This window comes from Thunnus maccoyii, chromosome 18, assembly GCF_910596095.1.
Source record: "Thunnus maccoyii chromosome 18, fThuMac1.1, whole genome shotgun sequence".
NCBI lineage: Eukaryota > Metazoa > Chordata > Actinopteri > Scombriformes > Scombridae > Thunnus > Thunnus maccoyii.
Window position 1 is genome coordinate 24,178,832 of NC_056550.1, and position 23,240 is coordinate 24,202,071.

Genomic DNA, 23,240 nt, shown 5'->3' on the forward strand with positions numbered 1-23,240 from the left:
AAGTGACTGGTGAGAAACTGTTTTGAGATCCTTTCGTTGCTGTTCAGTGATGGAGAGCGACGGCTCATCTGCTGCTGCCGGGAGACTAATGAAGATCAAGAGGGAATCGGCCCGACTGTATAGAAAGCATTTCTTTTCCTTTAAGAGATCTTTTAAAAAAAAAATGAGAATATGAACTGATGAAAGGTAACTTACAGAATATATATGTATATGTGATACGCATATACACACATTCATATAAACATATATGAATTTCAAATGTTTTAAGAGATAATAAATTGTTAGAATTATAATAAAGATACAGAAACAAAGTTGTAATTGATGGTTTCTGATTTCTTGAATGTTTAATTCGTCTGGATGCTGATGCTTGTTATATCTGACAAATGTTTCAGGTTGTTTGAATTTAAAATCAATATCGGTTGATTTACTTTATAAAATATGATATTTATCACATACAGGACTATACAGTATATATTCTGCATTTCATGTAGCAACACATGAAGATTTAAACACATATTGACACAAGTTAACTGTGATACACACCCTGTTTATGGCTTTTAGGTTATTTTATTAAAACTATGTACATCTTGAGCATCACCTTCTCGCTGTTGATCAGTTTACAAGATAATTGAAGCAACTGCAACACATTTATAAAATCTTTAACTGGCTCATGTAGCAGTTACAAAGCCCATAAAAGTCTCAGCATTTATGTTACAAAATGACAGAGCTGTAACTTTAAATTGAACAGAAAATGTTCAATTTTCATCAATTCATGTCAGTTTTCAAGCTAAACTGCCCAAAATTTATGGTTCTAGCTTCTCAAATGGGACAATTTATTGTTTTATATTGTGTCACATGACAGTGAGTTAAATATCTGAAGGTTTTAGGCTGTCAGACAACCTGAAGACATCACTGTAGCCATTTTTAACATTTCAGACTAAACGATTAATCGATAATGAAAGTCATCGGTTGCAGCCCTCGGACAGAGTGTCCTTATCAATTATATACTGTTGTTTATTCTACAGAAAGGTTTGAAGAGTGAAGTAACAAATCGAAAATGTTTAAGATGCAGAGTTTTATTTGATTAAACAGAGAAAATACAGTACAGGATCATTTTAATGGTAAAAAAAAAAAATCACATTACAACAGAAACATTCAAGACTGATGTTACAACGTGGTCATCTGGTAGTTTGATGTCTGCCGGAATTACCTGAAACACAAGAGAAGAGCAGTCAGGAAACCATCAATCACAAAACACATAATCATTATCCTACTAGCTTTACTGTGTTTTTTTTTTTTTTTTTTTTAGCTACTGTCTCATCAGACTCTGCCTTGTCAGGGGCAGAGCTGCACTTCTGTCACCACTGATTTTCAGAGCCCAGTGCAAAACATCACAAGAGATCAGCGTTCACACCACGCCTGCTATTAAAGGCCAAAGTCATGTAGTGTTTTATGAAACCAACCTGATCCAAGTCCGGTCTAGGTGTGACTTCTTTGAAGACCTGAAAAGACAAAAAAAAAAAAAATCAAATGTTAATTTGTTGTTTTAATCCTCATCTTTGACTGATATTAGTTTCATTTTCTCCTCAGAGACTCTGGCTTGTCAGGGCCAAAGATGCACTTTTGTCTCCATAGTGATTCAGAGCCCAGTGCAAGTCATCAGGGGAGAAAACAGCTAAACACACACACAAATCATAGTGTCTCTGAACAATTAGCAGGAAATAATGTCGTCCATACTGGGCTGCAGTTGTCGATATGTTCAAGTGTAGTTTGAAACCACCACTAATAACACGAGTCTACGATTAGTCGATCAAATCATTAATTGGCAACTGATTTGATAGTTGTTTTCGTCCATTTTTAAGCCAAAATCCACATTTGCTAGTTGCAGCTTCTCAAATTTGTTTTTCTTTATTATACAGAGTAGTAGACATAATATACATATGCATGTTGCTGCTTTCTTTGTTGGTTGAGCAGGTTGCTGCCATGACAGCGTTTGTAAAATCATATGAAAACAGTGCCCTCTACCTACCTTTGTTGGACCCAACTTGATTAAAAGGAGTTCACTTGTTCTGAGACCTGAAAGGACAAAAAAGCCATGAGTCACTGTACTTCCAAGATCATCACTTTTGACCAAGGTTAGCTCATCTTCTCCTCAGAGACTCTGGCTTGTCAGGGCCAGAGGTGCACTTTAGTCTCCATACTGACTCAGAGCCCAGTGCAAGTCATCAGGGGAGAGAAAGACACACAACTAAATCTCAACAAAACAGGTTTATGATCTGTTTAAAACTCTCCTCCACTCAAAAACATGTTTTTCCTTCTTGTTCCTAGAGTTGAATGAATTATGTGCAGAGTTTGTTTTCACATCCATCTGCTGCTCAAAGTGGAAAGTTTCTCTGTGCTCACTGGAAATCTGATTTTTTTTTTTTTTTTTTTTTTTAAGGGGTGGACCCACAAGCATGATTTGTAATGATTTGAAGCCAATTCTGGTCCAATAAATCAACTTACACAAGTGTTGTGTGGAAACTTGAAGCCTCCAGTTCACAAACACTGAGAATGAACTTTACAGTGAAGGAGGAGCCAGCAGGAAAAAATTTGAGGTGAAATATGTTTGCTTATTTATAGATTCTATATTTTTTAATGGCTGACAAAGGACATTTTAAGCAAAAATGAACTTTTTCTGGTGGAAAAAACCATATCAGGCACGAGTTATTTAAAGTTAAGTATTTTATATACATGTTAAAAAACACATATGGAGGGTTTCTTTAAGATAATGAACCAAATGGTCACATGGAAGTTGCATTACATAGTTACTTAAAGGAGCAGTTTATAATTTAGGGGACTTTTCAGGGGGTTGAGTAGACAAGAGCAACATAAATCTTATGTCTGAGTATTCAAAACATGTTCAACTGCTCCTTTAAGTTTTATAAAACGCACATTAATGTTTTTGAAGGCCACCTGACTAGCTGTTAGCTAGCATGCTAATGCTACCTAGAAGGCCACGTGGAGCTACCGTTAGGCCCACAGAGTTACTGACCGGCTGTTTTAGCAGCTAATGTATGTTTGGACAAATGACATTAACTGGCGACTGTCTAATTTCATTCAGAAAAGTCACAATTTAATGTTATTTATTCAACAACGAGACCATATGAGTCCTATGAAGGGCAACATGCTAACAGTCGTAGCCACGTGTCTGTCTGTTGAATTCGGCTTTTAATTTAACCACCAAACCGTTAGAATTTAGGTTAAAACACCTTTTCTTTTCACAGGCAGCTGCTCGTTTCTGCTGCCGATAATTAAACCGGATTTAACGTGTAAAATAAGTCGTCACTCAATCATATAACAGAAAGGCAGCAGGTTGCAGGAGCTGCACAAACAAGTAACTAGTTCTCACTACAATACTGCCCTAATATAATATATAACACAACATATCATATCATATATCACAAGAAGAAACGTAATATTAGTGAATTTATCTCACCATTTCCACCGGAGATACTACAGGTGAAGCGGACAGTGTCTGTCCAACAGACTGAAGACACTGATGAAGCTGCTTCCTCGTCTTTCCATTTATTGCCGGTTGGAAGCTGGTGAACTTGTGTCTGTATTACCGCCTCCTACTGGACTGGAGTCTGCAGCAGCACATTCATATTAAAGGAAAGGTTCACCGTTTATCAAGTGTGTCTGAAAACAACAGTCAAAAGAGGTTTTCCTCGCTGTAATCATTCCTCCTGTTCATACTGGCTGTTAAAAGATCCCCTTCAAATGTTCATTTTGTGCAAAAATGTATTTAAAAGTCGACGTGAAGCTTATATGAGACTTCAGCAGTCTGAGTTAGTAATATCAAGTGGATATCTGACACATTTACAGTCTTTTTAGCATCTCTTTGTGTTTCCTTGTTGAGCTACGGTGGAAGTATAGTAATAAAAAGAGGGACTTTGGCACTAAAAAGACTGTAACGTTGAAAGATATCTGCTTTATTTGACTCATTTGGATGCTGAAGCTTCATATTAGCTTCAGATAAACTTTTAAATACATATTGATTGTTTCAAAGTGTTTCAGTGTTCATTTAGGCTCCTGACTGTCGTTTTTTAAGACAGTGAACACGTCCTTTAAGAAACAAGTCTTTTCAAGTTTTTCTCAGCTGAACTTTGAGTAGGTAATCAAATTACTACACATTTTCCATTAAGTTTTCTCAAGATGCCTTTCTAAAGATACCTCTGCTCATTATAAATATTACATTACAACAGTACATCTTAAACAACATTAAAGCTGTTGTGCGCTCTTGCAAAGACAATTAAATGTACTTTTTATAATCTGTATTTAAAAGTTATGTTTTCTTCTCCGTACGATAGGAACAAAGATGAAATGAAGTCATGACATTTGAGCAACAGAGTACTTTGTGTTAAGATAATATTTATCTTTTGCAAAATTTTAAGATGCACTAACATTAATAAATTTTAACAAAGTAAACACATGTCTACTGTAGTGAAACATTTCTGGATTCTTTCCATCCAGTTAATTAAAAAAAAAACTTGGTTATGCTACAGTAAGAATCAATATAATATTTCCAAAACTCTGCAGAAATATACAGCTTATGATGAATTTATATTGAATTTATATACAGTATAACATCATTTAATGTGGATCTTATTCCACTTGTTTACGTTTTCTGTCTCTATTATCATTTTAATTACAGTGTTGTCATGATATCTGTCTACTATCCTTCCAGGTTTGATTATAGGATTTACAAACATAGAATTACTGTTTCCTAAGAGCAGGTTACAGCAGCTGGCCGTAAGCGTTGCAACATACGACAGCTGTCTAGTTATTTACATGACATGTTCTGGCAAGCTGGAAGCTCTACGAGTTCAGCATAGCATGAGCCGTTATGTCACCGATATATGAGGGATATGTGAGTGTTAACAGTGTCTCTGACTTCAAAGCATCTCTGCCAAAAAAACACACACACCGGATGTATCTTCCAGCTGTGGAGGCAGGCCTACCAAACTATCCCGAGGGAATGTTGTTGGGGGGTGGGGGCTAGGGGGAAAAAATGGGGTTTAAAGATAAGCAAAGTGGAGGGAGGGGGTGGAGATCCCCCCTAATGTGGTCACGTTGCTTTGTGCGTCTTTGCAAGATAGTGAAACGAGGACTATGAACACACACACACAAACATACTAGTTGGTGACTCAGCTTTTTGTGTGACTCATCTAGACACAAACAAACACCAAAAAAGACACACCTCATTAACACTTAACTCTGAGGGAGGTGAAGCGAGTGAATGAAAGACAAGACATACAGAGAAAAACAGAGAGAGAGAGAGAGAGAGACGGTTCCCCGACGACAAGTGGTGAAGTACAAAGAACAAGAGCATACGTTTCCTGCAGCTGTTTTGGAGAGAGAGAGAGAGAGAGAGAGGGGGGGGGGGGGGTGAGAGAGAGAGAGAGGGAGAGGGGAGGGTATGAGGGAGGAGAAGTAGGGAAGAAGAAGAAGAAGAAGGAGGCGAAAAAAAAAAAAAAAGAAGCCAACTCATCTGATACAAACAGTGTGGGCCAAAGAAAGGGGGAAGAGCTGGAGCAGCAGTGTCCAGAACGAGTGGAAAAAAAAAATCAGGAGTGGGAGAGCTTGAAGAGCAGTGTAAAAAGAAGACAGGACGGTGGAGAGAAAGAGCCTGAGAGTGTGCACAGAGATTGGATTGAGAAGAGAAAAAAGTTTTAACCTGACAAACAAAAGAAGAAGAAAAAAAAAAAGTGGGGGTTGAAGCCAAGAGAGCCCCAACATTTAGAGAGGTAAGAAACCGGAAGCAGCTTGTTAACCTTCCTTTGGTTTATAGTTGCATTTATAGAGAGATCTGATGGAGTGATTGGACTCCTATTTCTGCTCTGTGTGTTCATTTGTTACTATATATTTCGTCTATGCAATGTGTGTGTGTGTGTGTGTGTGTGTGTGCAGAGTTATGTGTGACAGATGAAACGGGGACAGGGGGAGGAGTGAGCGTGTGTGTGCCAGAGTGGGTGCAGGATACAGGGGTGAAAGAGTTGGTTGGTTTGGAAGCACCAGATGGGCTCTTAAAACTCGCACGAGCTTCGGTTTTAGTTTGTTTTTTTAAGTGTAAAAAGTTTAAGTCAAGTTACTGGATCAGTGGAGGACTTTTGTTGAAAACTTTGGGGGGGGGAAACAAATTTCCTGTCTGACCTTGCCAGGAGATAATAAAAAGTCTGGAGAACCCATGGTGGAGTCAGATCTGTGCATGTAGGTGGTAAGTTACGCAGTATACTCTCTGTTGTACTTATAGGACAAAGTAGTAGCACGCAAATGCAAGTACTTCAACTGTTGTGGCTCATTGAAACTTTAAAAGTAGGGAATATATCAGAATATAGTGCAGTCATGCTTTTCTAATTTGTTTTTTTTAGAGATTTCATTCTTAAAGTAGTTACATATGAAGAATAAAGCAAAATCCAGACTATCTGAGGCCCTTTAAAGGAGATTTAAATTGATTATAAAGGCTAAGAAATCATATTTGAAAGGCTCTTGCTGCCACTGAATTGATTCCAGTAGATATGGAGTTGTGCGTCTTGATGCCTGTAAAGAGTATGAAATCATATTTGAAAGGCATGCAAGTAGAGCACGTCTAAGCTAGCAGATAGGAGATTGCAGTTTATACGTGCTGTGTATAAATCTTTCATGTAGCATCTTTCATCTTTACATGTAATTCTCACCGAAAGTCAGCAGACTGGAGTAAAACCTAGTAAAACTTGCACATTATTTGATATTAGGCAAGGACAGCAGAGCCTCCCCCCACACCCCCCAACCCCCCATGCTCCTCTGAAAACTCAGACGCAGTCATATCCCCGAGGAAAGCCAGCCAGCGAGGGGACAGGAAGTCGAGGGTCAAGGGTTAAAAGGGAGGCGATTCATTATTTTCGTGACCTCCTGCAGATGTGGGGTTGTGTAATCTTCGAGACCTCAGCGCCAGGGACACGACAGAAGCGAGCTTGAGGAGAGAGAGGGAGAGGGGGAGAGAGAGGGAGGGAGGGAGGGAGGGGTGGGGGAGGCATGGTATTATGCTCTTAGTGGAGCATGTGATGCCCCGTGAACGGCAGGATGTGGAGGAAAATCATTGAATCTAATTGTGCGCCTTAACAGAAGCATGAGGAGAGATGGCTGCAGGGAGGGAAAAACAGGCAAGACATGAAGGCCTAGTCTGGGTGGAGTTCAGCTCCGGGCGCGTTGAGGGTTTAAAAACACCAAAAAGGCAAAAAGGCAAAAAAAACACCTCCTATTTAGTGAAATATTTAAACTGGAAAAGTTTCTTTTTGGAAAATGGGAAACCACACCACCATTAAGCAACATTCAAAGATCCCAAATACTTCATGTGGATCATTTCATTCTGAGTCATACAGAACTTTCTAGGTATTTACGTCACCTCTCGTCATGTGAGTTGCTGTAAATGAATATGAGCTGGTGTTTCTCCTCTTTTAACAAATAATAAAAAAAGCAAGAGACAAACCTCCACAAGGCACAGGAAGAAAAAAAAAAAAAATAAGTGAGCGTGAATGATAGGATGTGTTGACCTTTACCCCCTGTTTATTTTAGGAGAGCTCATGTTTCAAAGCTGGGAACGCTGGGATAAGATACTCCATGCTCGCTGATGTTGTTGCGGCTTGTGAGACGCTGCCTCCGTTTACTGTACGCCTCCTGGTTCAGATTAACTGTACACGACTTCCAACAACAAATGGGTTCAATGGGTTTGCAAAACCTCCGTTTATATGACTGACACATGTTACACAGCTCACTTGTTTGAAGAGAAATCAAATGCTTTCATGTCTTAGACTCACAAGTAGATACACATTAGAGGACAGGGTTTCCTAATGGATATGTTTTCATTGGCGGTTTGGTTCTGAATTTGATAAATGTCCTCGATGTAGGTTGGGAGATAATCGATGAGAGTGAAATCTATTATTAATGTAGTTCATATGTTCTCCAACTGGGATCATTTCTGTTGAATTGGCTCACATACTGAAGTGAGAAATCCTCCAAAAGCCTTCAAAAAAGGTCAATGTGCACTAGATTAAAAGCCAGAGTGATACCATAGTTTTAATCTCATACTTTCCTTTACTCTGTCAGAGAACAGGATGTCGACGCTGTCATCAGAAAGCAGCTCCGAAGATGCCAACAATCGCAGCTTCTGGATGGTAAGGTTGTGTGTGTTTGTCTTTGTCTGTGTGTCTTGCTGTCTACCAATAGAGAAGATAGAGATACACAAGATAGCCTTTTTCCTCGGTTTCAATGACCTTCCAGTCAAAACAGACTAAACAGTTTTGTCGTTCAGGTTGCGTATCAGCGTAAACAAGGCTCGTGAATAGTAACCATTGTGCACTCTGACCGACTTTCTTGGGGTCAACTGTGCTCGGGAAGGTTTTTTGTGGTAGTTTACAGTTCATTAGGTATTGACTGTCTTCATTCACTCGATAAATCAGACGAGGTTTATGTTTCAACTGCTCTCTGCAACATAATGGCTCTGCTACTGAGGCGTGATGTTTTTATTTGTTGTGTTTTCTGCTGGATAAGGTAAAGTTTCTGTGTGAAATAATGACTTCTATACAGAGATCTTCTATTTAAAAAAAACCAAAACATTACATGGTTTTGTCCAAAGTGACTTTTTTCCCTGCTTCTGGTCGTTGTTCTAAGCTAAGCTAACCAGCTGTAGCTTCATACTGAACAGGCAAACATGACAGTGGTGCTGAACTCTCATTGAACTCTTGCAAAGAATGCATTTCCCAATGTCTAATGTCAATTTCCAAATGTCAAACTACTCCTTTAAAATAAAATCTCAACTGTAATGTCGTAATAAGTGTCAAACATGGTGAACTTAAGCTGCAGAACAAAGACTGAAAAGTTAAAAACCAGATCAATTTAGACCATTTTATAGAAAGTTAGGCCTACTCTATATATATGAGGTGATCGCTTTCCAGTCATAATATTTCCTGTAGGGCTGCAAGTAATGTTTATTTTCATCATTGATTGATCTGTCGAATATTTTCTCATTTAATTGATTAGTTGTTTGTATAAAATGGTGAAAAATGTCAGTCAAAGCCTCTAAAGTCTTCTTTTGTCAAGACCAACAATCAATAACCCAAAAGATATTCAATTTACTGTCATAGAAGAGCAAAGAAACCAGAAAATATTCACATTTGAGGAGGTGGAATTGGAGAATTTGGGCTTTTTTTCTTAAAAAAATGAGTCAAAATGATGAATTGATTATCAAAATAGTTAGTCTACTAATCATTGAAGCTCTAATTTCATAGTTTGGAAACTTAGACGAGATGAAGAAAGCAACTAAAATATAAAAATATATCAATATCAAATGAATAAATAACAGACATGAGTAGCAACATCAATACATCATTCATGAAAAAGCAATAAATTACACATCAGCTGCATATTGTACCATAAAACTGAGCATATTCAGTTTTATAACACCTGATGATAAACTCTGTCACATAAAGCTGAACTGGTTCATAGTTTTAATTCAGTATTTTAGCTTAAATCTTATAATATAATATCTGTGATGTGTTATTTTACTCCAAATGACTGCAGATGACTATTCCTTTTGTAAATGCAAATCACTTCAATTCAGTGTTAATAACAAACATTTTTAATATTTCGTTAACCGGTCTGCACTCTGTTTACAAGACACGGTTCTGTTTAAAGCCGTAAACACTTCCAGCGTGCTACATCTAATTTGAGATGTGCTACCACTTTAACATTGGCTTTTGTCTCCCATTGGCCTTAATGGGCTGCCCCACTTTCATCTCTCTCCTCCTGTAATTTTGGCAGCCTCCCGTTGCGCTGGATGTGTTTCCAGGCCAGTTCCTGTCTGTGTCATCCCGCCGCTGTGCTCAAGGGCTGTCTGTCATTATAGCTGCAAAACTTAAGCTCTTCTGTTTCGTATTTACAAAGACAATGCCACTTCAAGAGGTTTGCAATACACTCTATAGAGTATACAAGTGGGCTTTTCACACTAATAGATACAAACCTCCCGCTGTGACACTTCTGGACTCTTTACTCACCAGTGATTACTTACAGACAGTATGTGATCCCCTACAAGGCGCTGCATGATCAGCCTCTAATGTGACTTCACTCACAGGTCCTCTGACACATCGCGCAGGCTGTTTAAAGAGCTAAGTAACAAACAAAAGATCTTAGTGTTTTCCAATCTGAAACAGACTGTCTGTAGATGTCGGCCTGGATCGATGAGCCTCTTTATTCTTGTTAAGACAAACAGTTTGTGTCAGGTATTCTCTTAGCTTGTTGTTAGTAGTGTAGAGCTGCGCTGTGTCTCATGAAATGTTTGAAAGGCACTTTGGAAGGGCGTGCATATAAAATCTGGCATATAACTACTATTTCTACTTCTATTAATACTACTACTGCTGCTGCACTATATGCTATTTTAAACTATTACTACCACGCCACTCCTTATTGTAGAGTAGTAGTACTAGTAGTGCTACTCTAATACTTTTACTGCACTTTAATTCCTGCAGATTTTACCATCACTGCTGCTGCACTTCTTCAGCTTGTGGCTCTCTGTACTTTTTCTATGTACTGACACGCTAAAGTCTGGACAAGATCAGTTATATACATGAAAATGGGATTTTTTTTTCAACAGATGACCGTGGCCATTTTCTTTGATACTGCGTTGTGTAGCTCGGGCAGATTCTCTAGTAGCGGATTTGCATCTGCCTCTGAGATTGGCCAACTGGGTCTCTGCAGCGTTGCCGTTGGCCTCAAACTGGATTCCTCAGCTGTTTCTGTTTAATTCGCAGACGAGTGAGGAGAGTCAGTGTAAACCACAACAGAGGCCGAAAGAAAGGAAAGTAAGGAAAGAAACCAGAGCGAGGGAGAGGAACACTGATTTGAAGTTCACCAATTTGATTCTGAACGAAACATAAAAAAATAGTGTTTCATAAAAAGCACATTTGCTGCTGATTGCTTTGTTTGAAGGCTGTTAGTGCAAAAATAAAAAACATTGTTAGAGTCTTGGTGATGGACTCACTTTGGTGCAGTTTTTCCTCCTATCCATGCATACTTGTCCTGAAAAGATTCCTTCCTAATGCAATTCCAATGTAATAAAAAAACAAATTCCACAGTCCTTGTTTCGTGCAAAAAGGCATCCCTCAAGGGGACATGACATACTTTTTGTGATTTTCTGTCATTTATATGCTGTTATAATGTCGGATGTCCATGTTGAACATGGTCAGAGCTCCAAAACTTGAGGTGAACACATGTAAAAATGTTGCCTTCAAGTCAAAATCCAGGGCTTCAGCCTGCTATTAATGCTTTGTTTGCAGTGTGACTTCTACTTCCTCCTCGTGATGACGTCACAAACGGCCGTCTGTTCCTTTATTGATAAGGTTGTTCTTTGGGTTGTTCGCGTTGTCCAATCGCATATGTCAGCTTGAACATGTATGGATGTATTTGAGAAGTTGACATTTTGAGTAAAGAACAAGAAAAAGAAGTGAAATCCTGCTGAGTTTCCTGAAGCTAACCAATCAGAGCAGAGTATGCTCATCAGGAGGGCGTCCTTAAAACGGCCTGTTTCAGACAGAGGCTGAACTGAGGGGCCACATACAGAGCCAGTATAAGATAAATAAGGAGTTTTATGAACTGTAAATCATGCAAAGATATTCCAGTATAGCTCCAGAATAGAAATATAGACCTGGAGGTATGCATGATACGTCCCCTTTAAGTTCAGCCAAAGCTGATATGAGGCTTCAGCAGTCGTTCATATCAAGTGAGTATCCTCCAAAGTCTTTTTAGTACAAAATTCCCTCTTTGTGTTTTTGTTCCCTTCAGTTCAGCAAAGAAGCAACATCCAGGAAAACACAAAAGAGGGAATTTAGTTGTAAAATGACCCTTTGGAAGACACCAACTTGATTTGACTAATCTAGACTCATTGAACCCTCATACTAGCTTCAGCTGAACTTTTGATTAAGATGCTTTTTTGCACAGATTAAGGACTACAGATTTTGTCCCCCATCTCTCACATTGGTACTGTGTTAGAAAGGGATCGTTTCACATCCAGTACAGAGAGGAGGAATCATTACAGACACCAGGAACCCTTTAAATGTTCATATGAGCATGTGACTATAGCATAAAGACCAGCAGATAGATAGCATAAAAATGTGAACAAAATCCTTTAAAACTATAAAAGCAGAAGGGCAGAAAAAATAATTTATATGGCAAATAAAAAAAAATCACATACCTTAAAAAATGCATTCTTATAAATATTCTCCCGTCTTAGATCCTGATCGATCGAAGCTACCTAATAGCATCGTGTTACAACTGCTGTCAGTGCTGCCGACATGAATAGACTTAACTTCTTGACCTTTGCAGTGCACCTGATTTTAATTAAGAGTCTAATTAGAATCAAAGAGCTCATCAATTAGTCATAAAGTAAGTAAGTATACAAAAATACACTTTGGTGGAATACTCTCACAGTCGATTAAAGGTTGGCTGTTGTTATCTGAGTAATGAAATAACATTGATCGTTGTGATCATCAAAGAAACTGTCCAGGATGTATTTACTGTACGTGTAAAACATGCAGACAGCATCACTTACAACCTAATTATGAATCTAATTAGAGTGATATAATCCCTAATTAAGAAAATCAAATGTCATAGCAGTAAAAGCACAGGTGTAACTAATAACATTAATGATCACTCCGTTACAATTAGCTTCCCCGGTAATTAATATATCAATACAGCAACTGGAACTTCATTAGCAATGTTTATTTTTAATACTTTTTGTTATTTTCACACATGCAGTGTTGCTGTTTCCAACTTCAATAACTCACACTGAACAGAAACAAAGTAACATATAAAGAAATGAGTTAAATCAAATCAAATAAATGAAGATAATGATGATAATATGTACTACCTACAAAAAATAGACTTCTTAATCATATAAAATATATATATCTATACTATTATACTGCACCTACATGTCATTTATACTCTTGTGTTCGTATATTGTATATATCTATATATTCTGCTGTACAGTACATCATTTATTATCAATATTAATAGTTCCACCTGTTGGCCGGTAGAAGGCTCTATTCACTTCTACTTCTATTCACTTATGTCTACTTCCTACTCATATATATATATATATCTATCTAAATTTATGGTATTTACAGTGAGTGTTTTGTTTCAGATGAGCTAACACAGCATGCCAACTTATATTGTGTCCAGCGCCTTTAATCTCGCTGTCTAAATGTGCCAGTGACTCTCAGATAGAGTATGACAGAAAGTGAGAGGGAGAGTAGGAGTGAGTGCTGAGTAGGAGCTGCCGGCGGCTGCCAGGAAAATTGCAGAGAGATTTCCAAATTCCACATCCACAAACAACACACTTGCTTCAGATACACTCTGGGCCTTTTCCTCTTCTGCCCTCTTGTCCTCCCCTCTCTCCGTCTGGCTTTTTATGGCCAGGGCCTCGTCTACATGTCCGCTGACCACACCCCGCGCTGCTGCCTCCGCCGCCGCCGCCGCCGCCCAGAGTTTACCACAGGAAACCTAATGCCAGTAAAGTGTCACTTGTGGCGAGTAGGGGTTGACCTTAGACGGCTGCAGCAGTGTCACAGCTGTGAAAAGTAAAGAGAATGAATGCCGGACCTTGTTATGACTACTGACTGGAGAATGTCATGACAGACTAGTGGAGGCAGTTGGTCTTATAGTAGAAGTAGGAGTCGCAGCAGTAATGCTAATGGACATTTTACATGTCAGACTTCTTGACACCAAAGTGTAACTCCAGTTTAAAGTTGTGTACATGCTGGTTCATTGGCACAACTTACTGGGGGACACCTAAATGAAACAGAGCAATCATTAAACAAGTAGTTTCACATTTTGAGAAACACATTTTTTTGCTTTTTTGGTGTGAATTACAGCAGATTGACACCACTCTCAGGTCTCTATGATAAATATTAAAGGTGCAGTGTGTAGAATTTAGTGGCATCTAGTGGAACAGACTTGGCAGAAATGGATGTTTTAATTAGTGTATAATCACCTGAAAATAAGAATCGTTGTGTTTTTGTTACCTTAGAATGAGCCCTTTATATCTAAATAGGGAGAAGGTCATCTTCTACGGAAGCCGCCATGTTGCCATGTTTCTACAGTAGCCCAGAATGGACAAACCAAACACTGACTCTAGAGAGGGCCTTTCACGTTTTTTTTACGAGTTTCATGGTCACCGCCACTTGCTTGGAAGGGGGAGGGTGAGGGGAGGGGTATTCAGTTAGTTGCAATCTGCAACTTCACCACTAGATGCCACTAAATCTTACACACTGGTCCTTTAAGCGATATGTCTGGTGATTTTCTTTATTTTTCTTATTGTCAACTAATCTCAGAGCCAAAAGAACAATGAACTGATGTACTTACAAGTATTGTGTGTGTATCCGAAGCCTGATATATCTTATTCTTCTGTGCCGTAGACCTCCGTCGTTGCCCAAAAGCAATTAAAAACACGCCTTACCACCAGCAGCCGGCTAGCTTAGCTTTGCACAAAAATTGGGAAACAGGGAGCAGTTTCCAAACAACCAGTGGAGACTCCAGGTAGTTACTGCTCTCGGCCAAGAAATAGCCCGGCACATAACCCCCAATAAAACAGCAAACTGTTGGTTTTACGATTAAATAAATTATGTATAACGCGTTAATTGGAGAGCTTTAGAGGAGCTGGTAGGTTGATTTTATTACTTTTGGACAAAGCCAGGCGAGCACTTTCCAGTCTATGCTAAGCTGAGCTAACTGGCTGCAGCAACACATTTACCAGACAGATATGAGAGTGATATTGATCCACTCATCTAAGTTTTGGCAAGAGAGTGAGATGAGAAGATATATTGAACTATTCCATTAACGCTATTAATTACAGCGCTTTTAGTGCTTGTCACGGTGCAGCAGTCGAAGTAGAAAACGTCTATAGAAGGAGTATTTGTAGTTGCATTAGTAGTAAGTAGGTTGTGGTAATGTTTATAGTAGCAGCAACAGTAATAGATGTACGACTAGTGATGAAAACTAAAGGTGATTGTTAATTGGTAATAGCTAAAAAAATTGGCAAAAAATAATAATCTAGTATTTTTCAGTTTTGTATGTCTATATTTTTCATACTGACTCTCCTTTTTGTTCCTCTTTATGAAGCGTCCTGTATTTTTGTTTACTTTTGTTTACTAATGGTAGTAGTACAGTTATAGCAGCAGTGATAGTAGTGGTTGTAGTAGGAGTAGCTTTAGTAGTTATAATAAAGGAATATTTTATTTTGAGTAGTATATATATGGTAGTACCAGTAAAAGTCAACATTTCAGTGTTCACTGTGTTAGTTTGTCTAATTAAGTTTATGGTCTGCATAAACTAAATGAGACAACAGTACAATTAGGAGCAAACTCTGAACAGATGTGTTATTTTGTACTCTGGCACTGAAACAAATGAAGAAAATGAAATGAAAGACTCTTCTAAATATTGACAATATGCAGCAGAGTCTTTATATATTCTCAATGTGAAAATAAGGACACTGGTATCACTGGGCTTATGCACTCGATCTTCCTCTCTCTTTGTGTCACGGCAGCCTGGGAACTATCAGCGCACTGTGAAACGAACAGAGGACTCGTTCCAGGCCTGTAATGACATAGTGGCGTGTTTCCAAGAGAGGGCTCGCGTGGAGAGGCAGTACGCCCAGCAGCTCAGTGAATGGAGCAACAAGTGGAAACCAGTAGTGGACTCCAGTGAGTAACAGCAGCATCGAATGTGTCTAACATGATGAAATGTGAATAATTATCATACAATCTTTTGTGAGAAGAGATGATAATACTATTTGTTTTCTAGTTCCTGCTTCATGTCATTAGTGGCTGTCATCAGAATGGTTTCTATGATGCAAAAAATAATATTTTTTATATATAAAATTAGATTAAGTGGTAAGATGATGATGCAGAAAAGCAGCAGAGTATTGTTAGACATATAAAAGAAGAAAAACATGTAGCAATATTGAAATATATGCAGTGTGTCATTATAAAAATATAAAAAATGAAGACTTGCTTACTGATAAGTGTGTGTGATTCCCTGGTCCATCTCCTCCTCCTCCTCCTCCTCCTCCTCCTCCTCCTCCTCATCCTCCCTCAGGTCCACTGTACGGATCTCTCCTGAAGGCTTGGCAGTGTTTTCTCTCTTCCGCTGATCGTCTGGCCTCCTTACACGCCTCCATCTGTCGCTCCCTGGTGTCGGAGGATGGAGACCGGGTCAGGACCTGGCAGAAAGACACCTTCCACAAGAAGTTATTTGGAGGCTTCAAGGAGTCCCAGGACACCGAGACGGGCTTTGCACGTGCTCAGAAGCCCTGGGCCAAACGCCTCAAAAAGGTCTGGGAGTTTTTGAGGCAGTTTCTCCTCTCTCCTTCTCCAGATTATACTGTTTATTATTCTTATTTATTCACATTTATTCACCACTCCAGTGTTCAAGATCTGTACACAGAGGCAGTGTAGTAGCTTCTACACTAGTTACAGTGTAATAACATTTAGTTATAGCTTTAAATAAAGTGGTTTCCAACATTTATTATCACAGGATAGTTAACTAAACATCATGCTTTTTCCTACAGCACTTTGGCTGATATACCTTTAGTTTCACACATGCACTCAGTACAACCACACTCTTCTTCTGATTTCTAGTAAACAGCTGACGTAGTTGGTAGCTCAAGGCGTTTTGGAGTTTGTTTTCGGGAACATTTCAAACTCAGCCAGTCAAGGACTCCAGTGACCTGAACCAGACACATTTGAACCAGAAACCCATTTAACAACACTTTCTCTTTTTTAATGCAACACTGTTTTACTTATTCAAAAACTGATTTGACTTTATCAGATCATTCTTCTCAAATGTTCCTTCCCAAGGCGAACACATTTCATATATATATATAACAAAACATAACAAAAAGAAATACTACAGACAGTATACAACAAGTAGCTGCAGTGCAATAAATCTCCTACACAGGAGAAACTGAAGCTCACGTAGAAGCCAAACGCTGTTTAACAGTGTGACTGTTTTGAGTGCAGCTTGAGAAAAAGAGGACATCCATCAAAAGCAGAATTACATATTTGCATCAGAAATATATATGCAGGCCCCCTCAGGGAATCAATACTAAACTTCTGCAACAAGACAAATGGGGAGTGATTCAGTAAATGGCTTCAATTCAACGGCCATATTTAGACCACAGGGACCTAATGCACTGCTATTTAATCACTAGGATGATTTTCCAAAAGTCAGATGTATCTGTTTTTATCATTAGCTGCAGGTTAAACTGCTTTGGAGTGGATGGTATGGTTGTTTGTTGCATGTAAAATCCATGTAGACGAACTCCTTTATACAATACATACAGTTCTACTTAATGCACTTACATTTACTGCAAAATAATGATACGGTTTGGTTGGTACACAGCTGGATAAAGCCAGGCGGGCGTATCATAAGGTGAGCCGTAAGGAGCAGGCAGCCAGAGAGCGAGAGGAACACGCTCAGGGAAACCCGGACGTAGCCATCGACAAACAGAAGAAGATCCAGGAGGAGAGAGAGCTGGCTCAGCAGGAGGCCGAGAAGGTAAACAACATGTTTCATCCCGTTATCATGTTGAAGTGTTTAGTCTCATTGATTATTTTATTGGTCCTGTTTGTTTTATTTCACCTATTTTGGGGATCTAAACAGCTACTGAGTTGTTTTAAAGAGTCTTAAATTGTCTTTATGATGTAATATTTTATATGATTGTATCGGAATTTCTACTAATGATTTATAATTGCAGTGTTTCACTCTGATTTTGTGATGTAGTTACAGACATATTTTGTGTTATTTGCTTTCTGTTGTTGGTGTTGTCGATGCCTATCTCGGCCAGGATACGCTTGACAAAGAGATTTGTAATCTCAGTTAGGTGACTCAAAAATGTGTAAGTGATTAAGGGCAGCCGGGAGTTTTTAACCACCTTAGTCAGTGGCGCCAAGATAACAACTAAAGGCATGAAAGAACAAGACTGTGAGCTGGTCAACATAGATGTAAATAAAGCTCTAAAATCATCTGTGCAAGTCTTTTATGAGGAATGAAAAGCATTTAAAGCATTTGTTAAGGATACAAAGTGTGTGTTTTGGAAATAATGCAATGAACCTTTCCAGAAATGTGTTTTTTTTTTACAAGAAAACCATAAATAGATCAGTGTCATTTTAAATATGACACTGATTGGCCAATGGGAGGCGCTGTACATCAGGTCAAACCAGAATTACATATTTTTATACCAATTATGGCAACTAAGGAAAGTATTATTCATGGTAGACGATACTATGTCTTATTTTGTTTTGTAAATATATTGATATCATATGTTTATATTTGGTTTTGGTTTTGATTAATTCTGGTTAAATCTTTTTGAATTGTTTTGGGGCTATTTGATTTGGCTTTAGTTTTTCTGTATAATGAAAATATTGTTTTTGTCATTGTTCTTTCATTTAAAACCAGTGTTGTTGAAGGAAATACTGTAGTTTTAAATTTCCAAGAGGTGAGACAATAAGATGTCACCAAGAAATGCACGAAAATGAGAATTATGTACAATCCATGCACAGTTTTAGTTTATTTTAGTTTATTTTAGGGGAACAAGCAATATAAAGTTTTGGTTTTAAAACTGAATTTCTTTCATAATCTCACTTCTCACATCTAGTTTTAGTTAATGTTTGTCTAGTATTAGTGGTTAGAGAAGAGTAACCTTCAAACCTTCAACTCAAGAGCCGTATATGAAAATAAAACTATATTTGTATAATTTATTTACAGGTTCGTGGCCGCTATGAGAAAGTCCTGGAGGAGGTGAACCGCTACGCTCCTCGCTACATGGAGGAGATGGAGTCCATCTTTGACCAGTCGCAGGACGAGGAGCGTAAAAGGATCGTCTTCCTTAAACAGGCTTTCCTCTCCATCCACAAACACCTGGACATTACCAACAATGAGAGGTTTGTGTGTGTGTGTGTGTGTGTGAAAAACAAATCTTTAAACACTAAAACCGCCTATTTATTGAAGATCAGTGCGTGTTGTCAGACAGGTAGAACAGTTTGCGGTTTTCTCAGCTCGTCTCCTGCTGTGCATTCGGAACTAAACATGTTAAAATCAATCATTTTACTTAATCTAGCCTTAATTAAAAGCTGTTCCACTACATATTACCACATGAGTGTTCCTCTTCTACTCTAATAAAGGAAATAATCACTAAGACAGCAACTTAATTACTTTATAAAAATCTGCAGGGGCCACAGGGGGGATGTGGGGTAGATGAGAGAAATTATATACTCTATTAATCTGCTTAATTTATTGGCAACACTTTACTTCAAATGCTCCGGATGGCAGTGTATTCAGATTATGTGCCAATTAGATCTTTAAATAAACTTTTATTTCCATATAATCATCTGGGAAACATCAGTAAGTTAAATTCGAATGAACACCACGCCGTTAACTATACAGCTGTCCCCGAGGGCATCCAATCGCTTACATTCCTGCATGTTGTGTTTATTATATCATGCTCAGATTATGACGAATAGTAAAGCCTTATGAGCACCACTTCAAGTTAAGTGGCATCGTTTTTTTGCTCTCTTGGGCTGAGTGAAGGTTTAAAACCGACAGCAGGAATGTGAAGTGTTTCTTAAAAATATCTTGAAGGGTATTGATTTTTTTTTTTTGTGTGTTAATCTTATTTATTTATCCTCGCTCAGCGTGAGGGCCGTTTACAACGAGCTCCACAACACACTGATGGCCATCGACGAGCAGGAGGACCTTCGCTGGTGGAAAAACACCCACGGGCCCGGCATGCCCACCGACTGGCCTCACTTCCAGGTTAGTTTTTTATTTCTTTCCACCATTTCTATAAGTTAAATGAATGTGAAGTTCAAATGTTTACAGTCTGCTTGTTCTTTTTTAGGAATGGACGCCTGAAAAGAAAGCCAAAAAAGGGAAGAAAGAAGCTGAACAGAAAGTATCGATAGACAGGAAGTGAGTAGATTCATCCCAAAGGAAGTTGTTATGTGCAAGTCTGATGCAGTGTAGCTGTGAATGGTTGATCACACATCACCATCTGTCTCACTGTCTCCTCTTTTTGTCCTCCTGCGTCTTCGTTTCCTCTAGTGTGATGATCGGAGGAGTGAAAGTAAGAGCTCTGTATGACTATGTTGGACAGGAGACGGACGAACTTTCCTTTAAAGCAGGTAAACACACAACCACAAACCTACAAAATGTACTGTGTTTGTTTATTTATTTGCACAATATCGAACTAGAAGATAACATATAAAAAGTCAAGTAAAAAAATGGGTTAAGACACAAGGAAATATGCTTATAATCACAAGAAATATGCAAACAGAGCCAAAAATCCAAAAGGTTTATCATGTGGCTCCTTTAGAAGAAAATTAAGCATCACAGCATCGTGTTTCTGGGTCTAAATATCTAAATAAAATCAAAATTGTGTGTCAAAATTTGTGAAAATTCAATTCAGTTCGGTTTTATTTATATAGCACCAAATCACAACAGAAGTTATCTTGGGGCACTTTTCACATAGAGAGCCGGTTTACACTGTGCTCTTTAATTTACCGAGACCCAACATTCCCACATGAGCAGCGCTTGGCGACGGCAGCAAGGAAAAACTCCCCTTTAACGGGAAAAAACCTCAAGCAGAACCGGGCTCTAGGTGGGCGGCCATCTGCCCTGACTGGTTGGGTTTAGAGAGAGACAGAAGGAGGGGAGGGGAAGAGGGGAGAGAGAGAGACATACAGAGAAGCATAATAATAACAATAATAACAATAGCAACAATAATAATAATAGAAATATGACTAATAATAGTAGCAGCAGGAGGCGGCGAGCTGGGCAGCAGTCGGTCCGCAGCCGAAGGTCTCCTGTGAGATGAGAAAGCACAAAAACTCCGGGGAAGATGCCAAGTTGGTGACAAGCATTAATGGTACATGAATGCGTACAGATGGAGAGGAGGAGGAGGAGGAGGAGGAGGAGGAGGAGGAGAGAGGAGCTCAGTGCATCAATGGAAGTCCCCCGGTAGTCTAGGCCTATAGCAGCGTAACTACGGGCTGCTCCAACGCAAGCGTGGTCGTCCCAAACTAGAAATCTGAAAACTAGAATCTACAAATTGTTCAGAATAGAAAGGTACTAAAAAATAAACAAAACATCTGGGGATAAATTTACAAAATTACTTTGAGTTGAGAATTGAGTTGCAGATTTTAAGACTTCTAGTTTTTTCTAAACCAGGTGTTTGAGGTTCTTGATAATGCTGTTCCTGGTTTCATTGTTGTGAATGGTGCTAAATGTACTGAAATAAGTATTAGAGGAATACCAATAAATAAATTCAACAACCTGAAGTTTATTAATTCGGAAAAAACCGAGAATGGCAGATCTTGCAAAAAGGGATTAGCATATAAAAGCCATATTACAGAAACTAATATAAAGGTAAATAATGGAATAATACAAACATAATGTAGTGCTGAGATTAAGCTTGTATCTTGTTTTGCCAATAATCCCTGTGTTTATTTATTTATTTATTGCTATTTTAAATAATAATAAATAATAATACATTTAATCATATTAATATGTCATTTCCAGTTCAACTTATTGTCTATAATTACTCCAAGGAATCATGTTGAAATGTCCGAAAGCATAGAGTTTATAGATTTGTTTTCCGAGTTAGACCCTAATAAAATGAGTTTTTTTAACATTAAATCTACAAACTACATCAAAAAGGAATAATTATGAACAGTATGTTTAATAGTGTTTATTGTTTCGTGAAATTATTGTAAATCAGCATATTGTGAAGCTTTATTTTTTCCTAATTTTAACTACCAAAAAGTCTCTTTCTCCCTGCAGGTGAGGAATTCTTGAAGGTCGAGGATGAGGATGACCAGGGCTGGTGTCGGGGGATGAAGGACGGCGGTTGGGAGGGGCTTTACCCAGCCAACTACGTCGAAGTGGTGTAGTTACCGCATGTAGACTGAAGATGAAAGATCTTATTGATTTCACTGTGGGAGCCACAACCTGGTTAGAAGTATCAAACACATAAAAACCAAGTGCTGTAAAAAAAACACCAAGTAGCTGTTAGCCAAAGACGTGTGATGACAGTTTAATCGCACTATGGCGGATATTTTAGCATACAGAGATTTTTTTAAAAACTACCCACGTTGTGTGATCTCCTGAAGGATTTTGACAAATGTTTTAATATATACAGTATGCATAGACCACTTGTATTGAAGCCATATGATAAACAATGCTTTAATGTAAAGTAAAATATGCTGGACTCTAAAGGTACACTATATAACTAACTATTTGGTGCTAAAATTGCATTACAGGACTGCTTTGAGATGATTTGAGTTTTTTTTGCACCTCAACACACAATGCTATTAAAATGCTCACAAAGCTTCACGACATAAGAGGAAAGTGACGCTAATAATGTGATTGTAATTAACCCGGAGCAGCCTTACAAGCGGAGTCTGCTTGATAGTTGTAGATATGAGCTGCATTTCTCTTCTGTTTTTGTGGTTTAAAGGAACAGACTGAAATGATGAGGAACGTGTTTGTTTGCTGTCAAATAGCTACGCAGTGAGATGAAGATGTCAGATTCAACTCTCTGTGTGGTAAACTGCTAGCCTAGCGCTAGCCTAGCGCTATCAACAGTGAAAAACATACAATCCAGGAACTCCAATGCTGTCCTTTTTTCTTTTAATAAGAACAATGTATGAAATGACAGTGTGATATGTGTTGGTAGTGATGAATTATCAGCGACTCTGCAGCTCCCCTCGGCTTAAAGGAGCTTTATAGCGAGTTTTAGCTCATTGTTTAGCTGTCCAGCTGCAACTTTACTGTTTCGCTTCACTCTCAGCGCTCTCATAGTGTTGTTTTCGGCCGCAGCAGGCAGCTGTTTTCAGAGAAAAAGGTCTAAAAAGCCCCTGTACACTACCTGCTCAACACCAAACGGCAGCCAGATAAAGTTAGCAACTAGCTGGTGAACATAGTGCAGCATTTAGCAGCTAAGATATTTTCCTCAGGAGTTAGTGGAAACCAAAAACAGCTAAAAAGAGTTATTCTGTATCTGCTTGATGTTAGGCAAATATCTGCTGGTTTAATTAAGAGCGGACCTGCTGCCTGCACACAACATATTAAACATCCTTTCCTCGTAGTTGGGTTGCCAGGTTAGAGCTCTG

General features: G+C 38.6%; 1 protein-coding gene, 1 long non-coding RNA gene and 3 other non-coding genes across 8 annotated transcripts; 1 reads left to right on the forward strand and 4 right to left on the reverse strand.

Moving 5' to 3' along the window:
• Positions 1-866: 866 nt before the first annotated feature.
• Positions 867-3,599, reverse strand: LOC121884335. Its single transcript, XR_006092329.1, has 4 exons — positions 3,479-3,599; positions 2,030-2,076; positions 1,464-1,502; positions 867-1,210 (listed from the first exon to the last, which is right to left on the reverse strand). It is a non-coding gene; the product is annotated as an uncharacterized LOC121884335 (long non-coding RNA).
• On the reverse strand, positions 1,314-1,403 carry LOC121885049. Its single transcript, XR_006092458.1, has one exon. It is a non-coding gene; the product is annotated as a small nucleolar RNA SNORD88 (small nucleolar RNA).
• On the reverse strand, positions 1,580-1,671 carry LOC121885046. The gene has a single exon (XR_006092455.1). It is a non-coding gene; the product is annotated as a small nucleolar RNA SNORD88 (small nucleolar RNA).
• Positions 2,146-2,237, reverse strand: LOC121885048. The gene has a single exon (XR_006092457.1). It is a non-coding gene; the product is annotated as a small nucleolar RNA SNORD88 (small nucleolar RNA).
• A 1,899-nt stretch (positions 3,600-5,498) lies between the features above and the next one.
• si:ch211-51c14.1 (protein kinase C and casein kinase substrate in neurons protein 2) lies at positions 5,499-22,884 on the forward strand. Of its 4 annotated transcripts, none has more exons than XM_042391561.1 (10): positions 5,499-5,789; positions 8,128-8,195; positions 15,617-15,773; positions 16,168-16,403; positions 17,473-17,628; positions 18,838-19,013; positions 19,764-19,884; positions 19,970-20,040; positions 20,173-20,252; positions 21,910-22,884. In XM_042391561.1, exons 2-10 carry the CDS (start codon positions 8,136-8,138, stop codon positions 22,017-22,019), a joined length of 1,167 nt encoding a protein of 388 aa, XP_042247495.1. In that variant the 5' UTR covers positions 5,499-5,789; positions 8,128-8,135; the 3' UTR covers positions 22,020-22,884. The 4 variants fall into 4 exon arrangements, with proteins under 4 accessions (XP_042247495.1, XP_042247497.1, XP_042247496.1 ...); XM_042391563.1 differs by lacking the exon at positions 5,499-5,789 and adding an exon at positions 5,987-6,259 and having other exon boundaries at positions 21,893-22,005; XM_042391562.1 differs by lacking the exon at positions 5,499-5,789 and adding an exon at positions 5,988-6,252.
• The last annotated feature ends 356 nt before the right edge of the window (positions 22,885-23,240 follow it).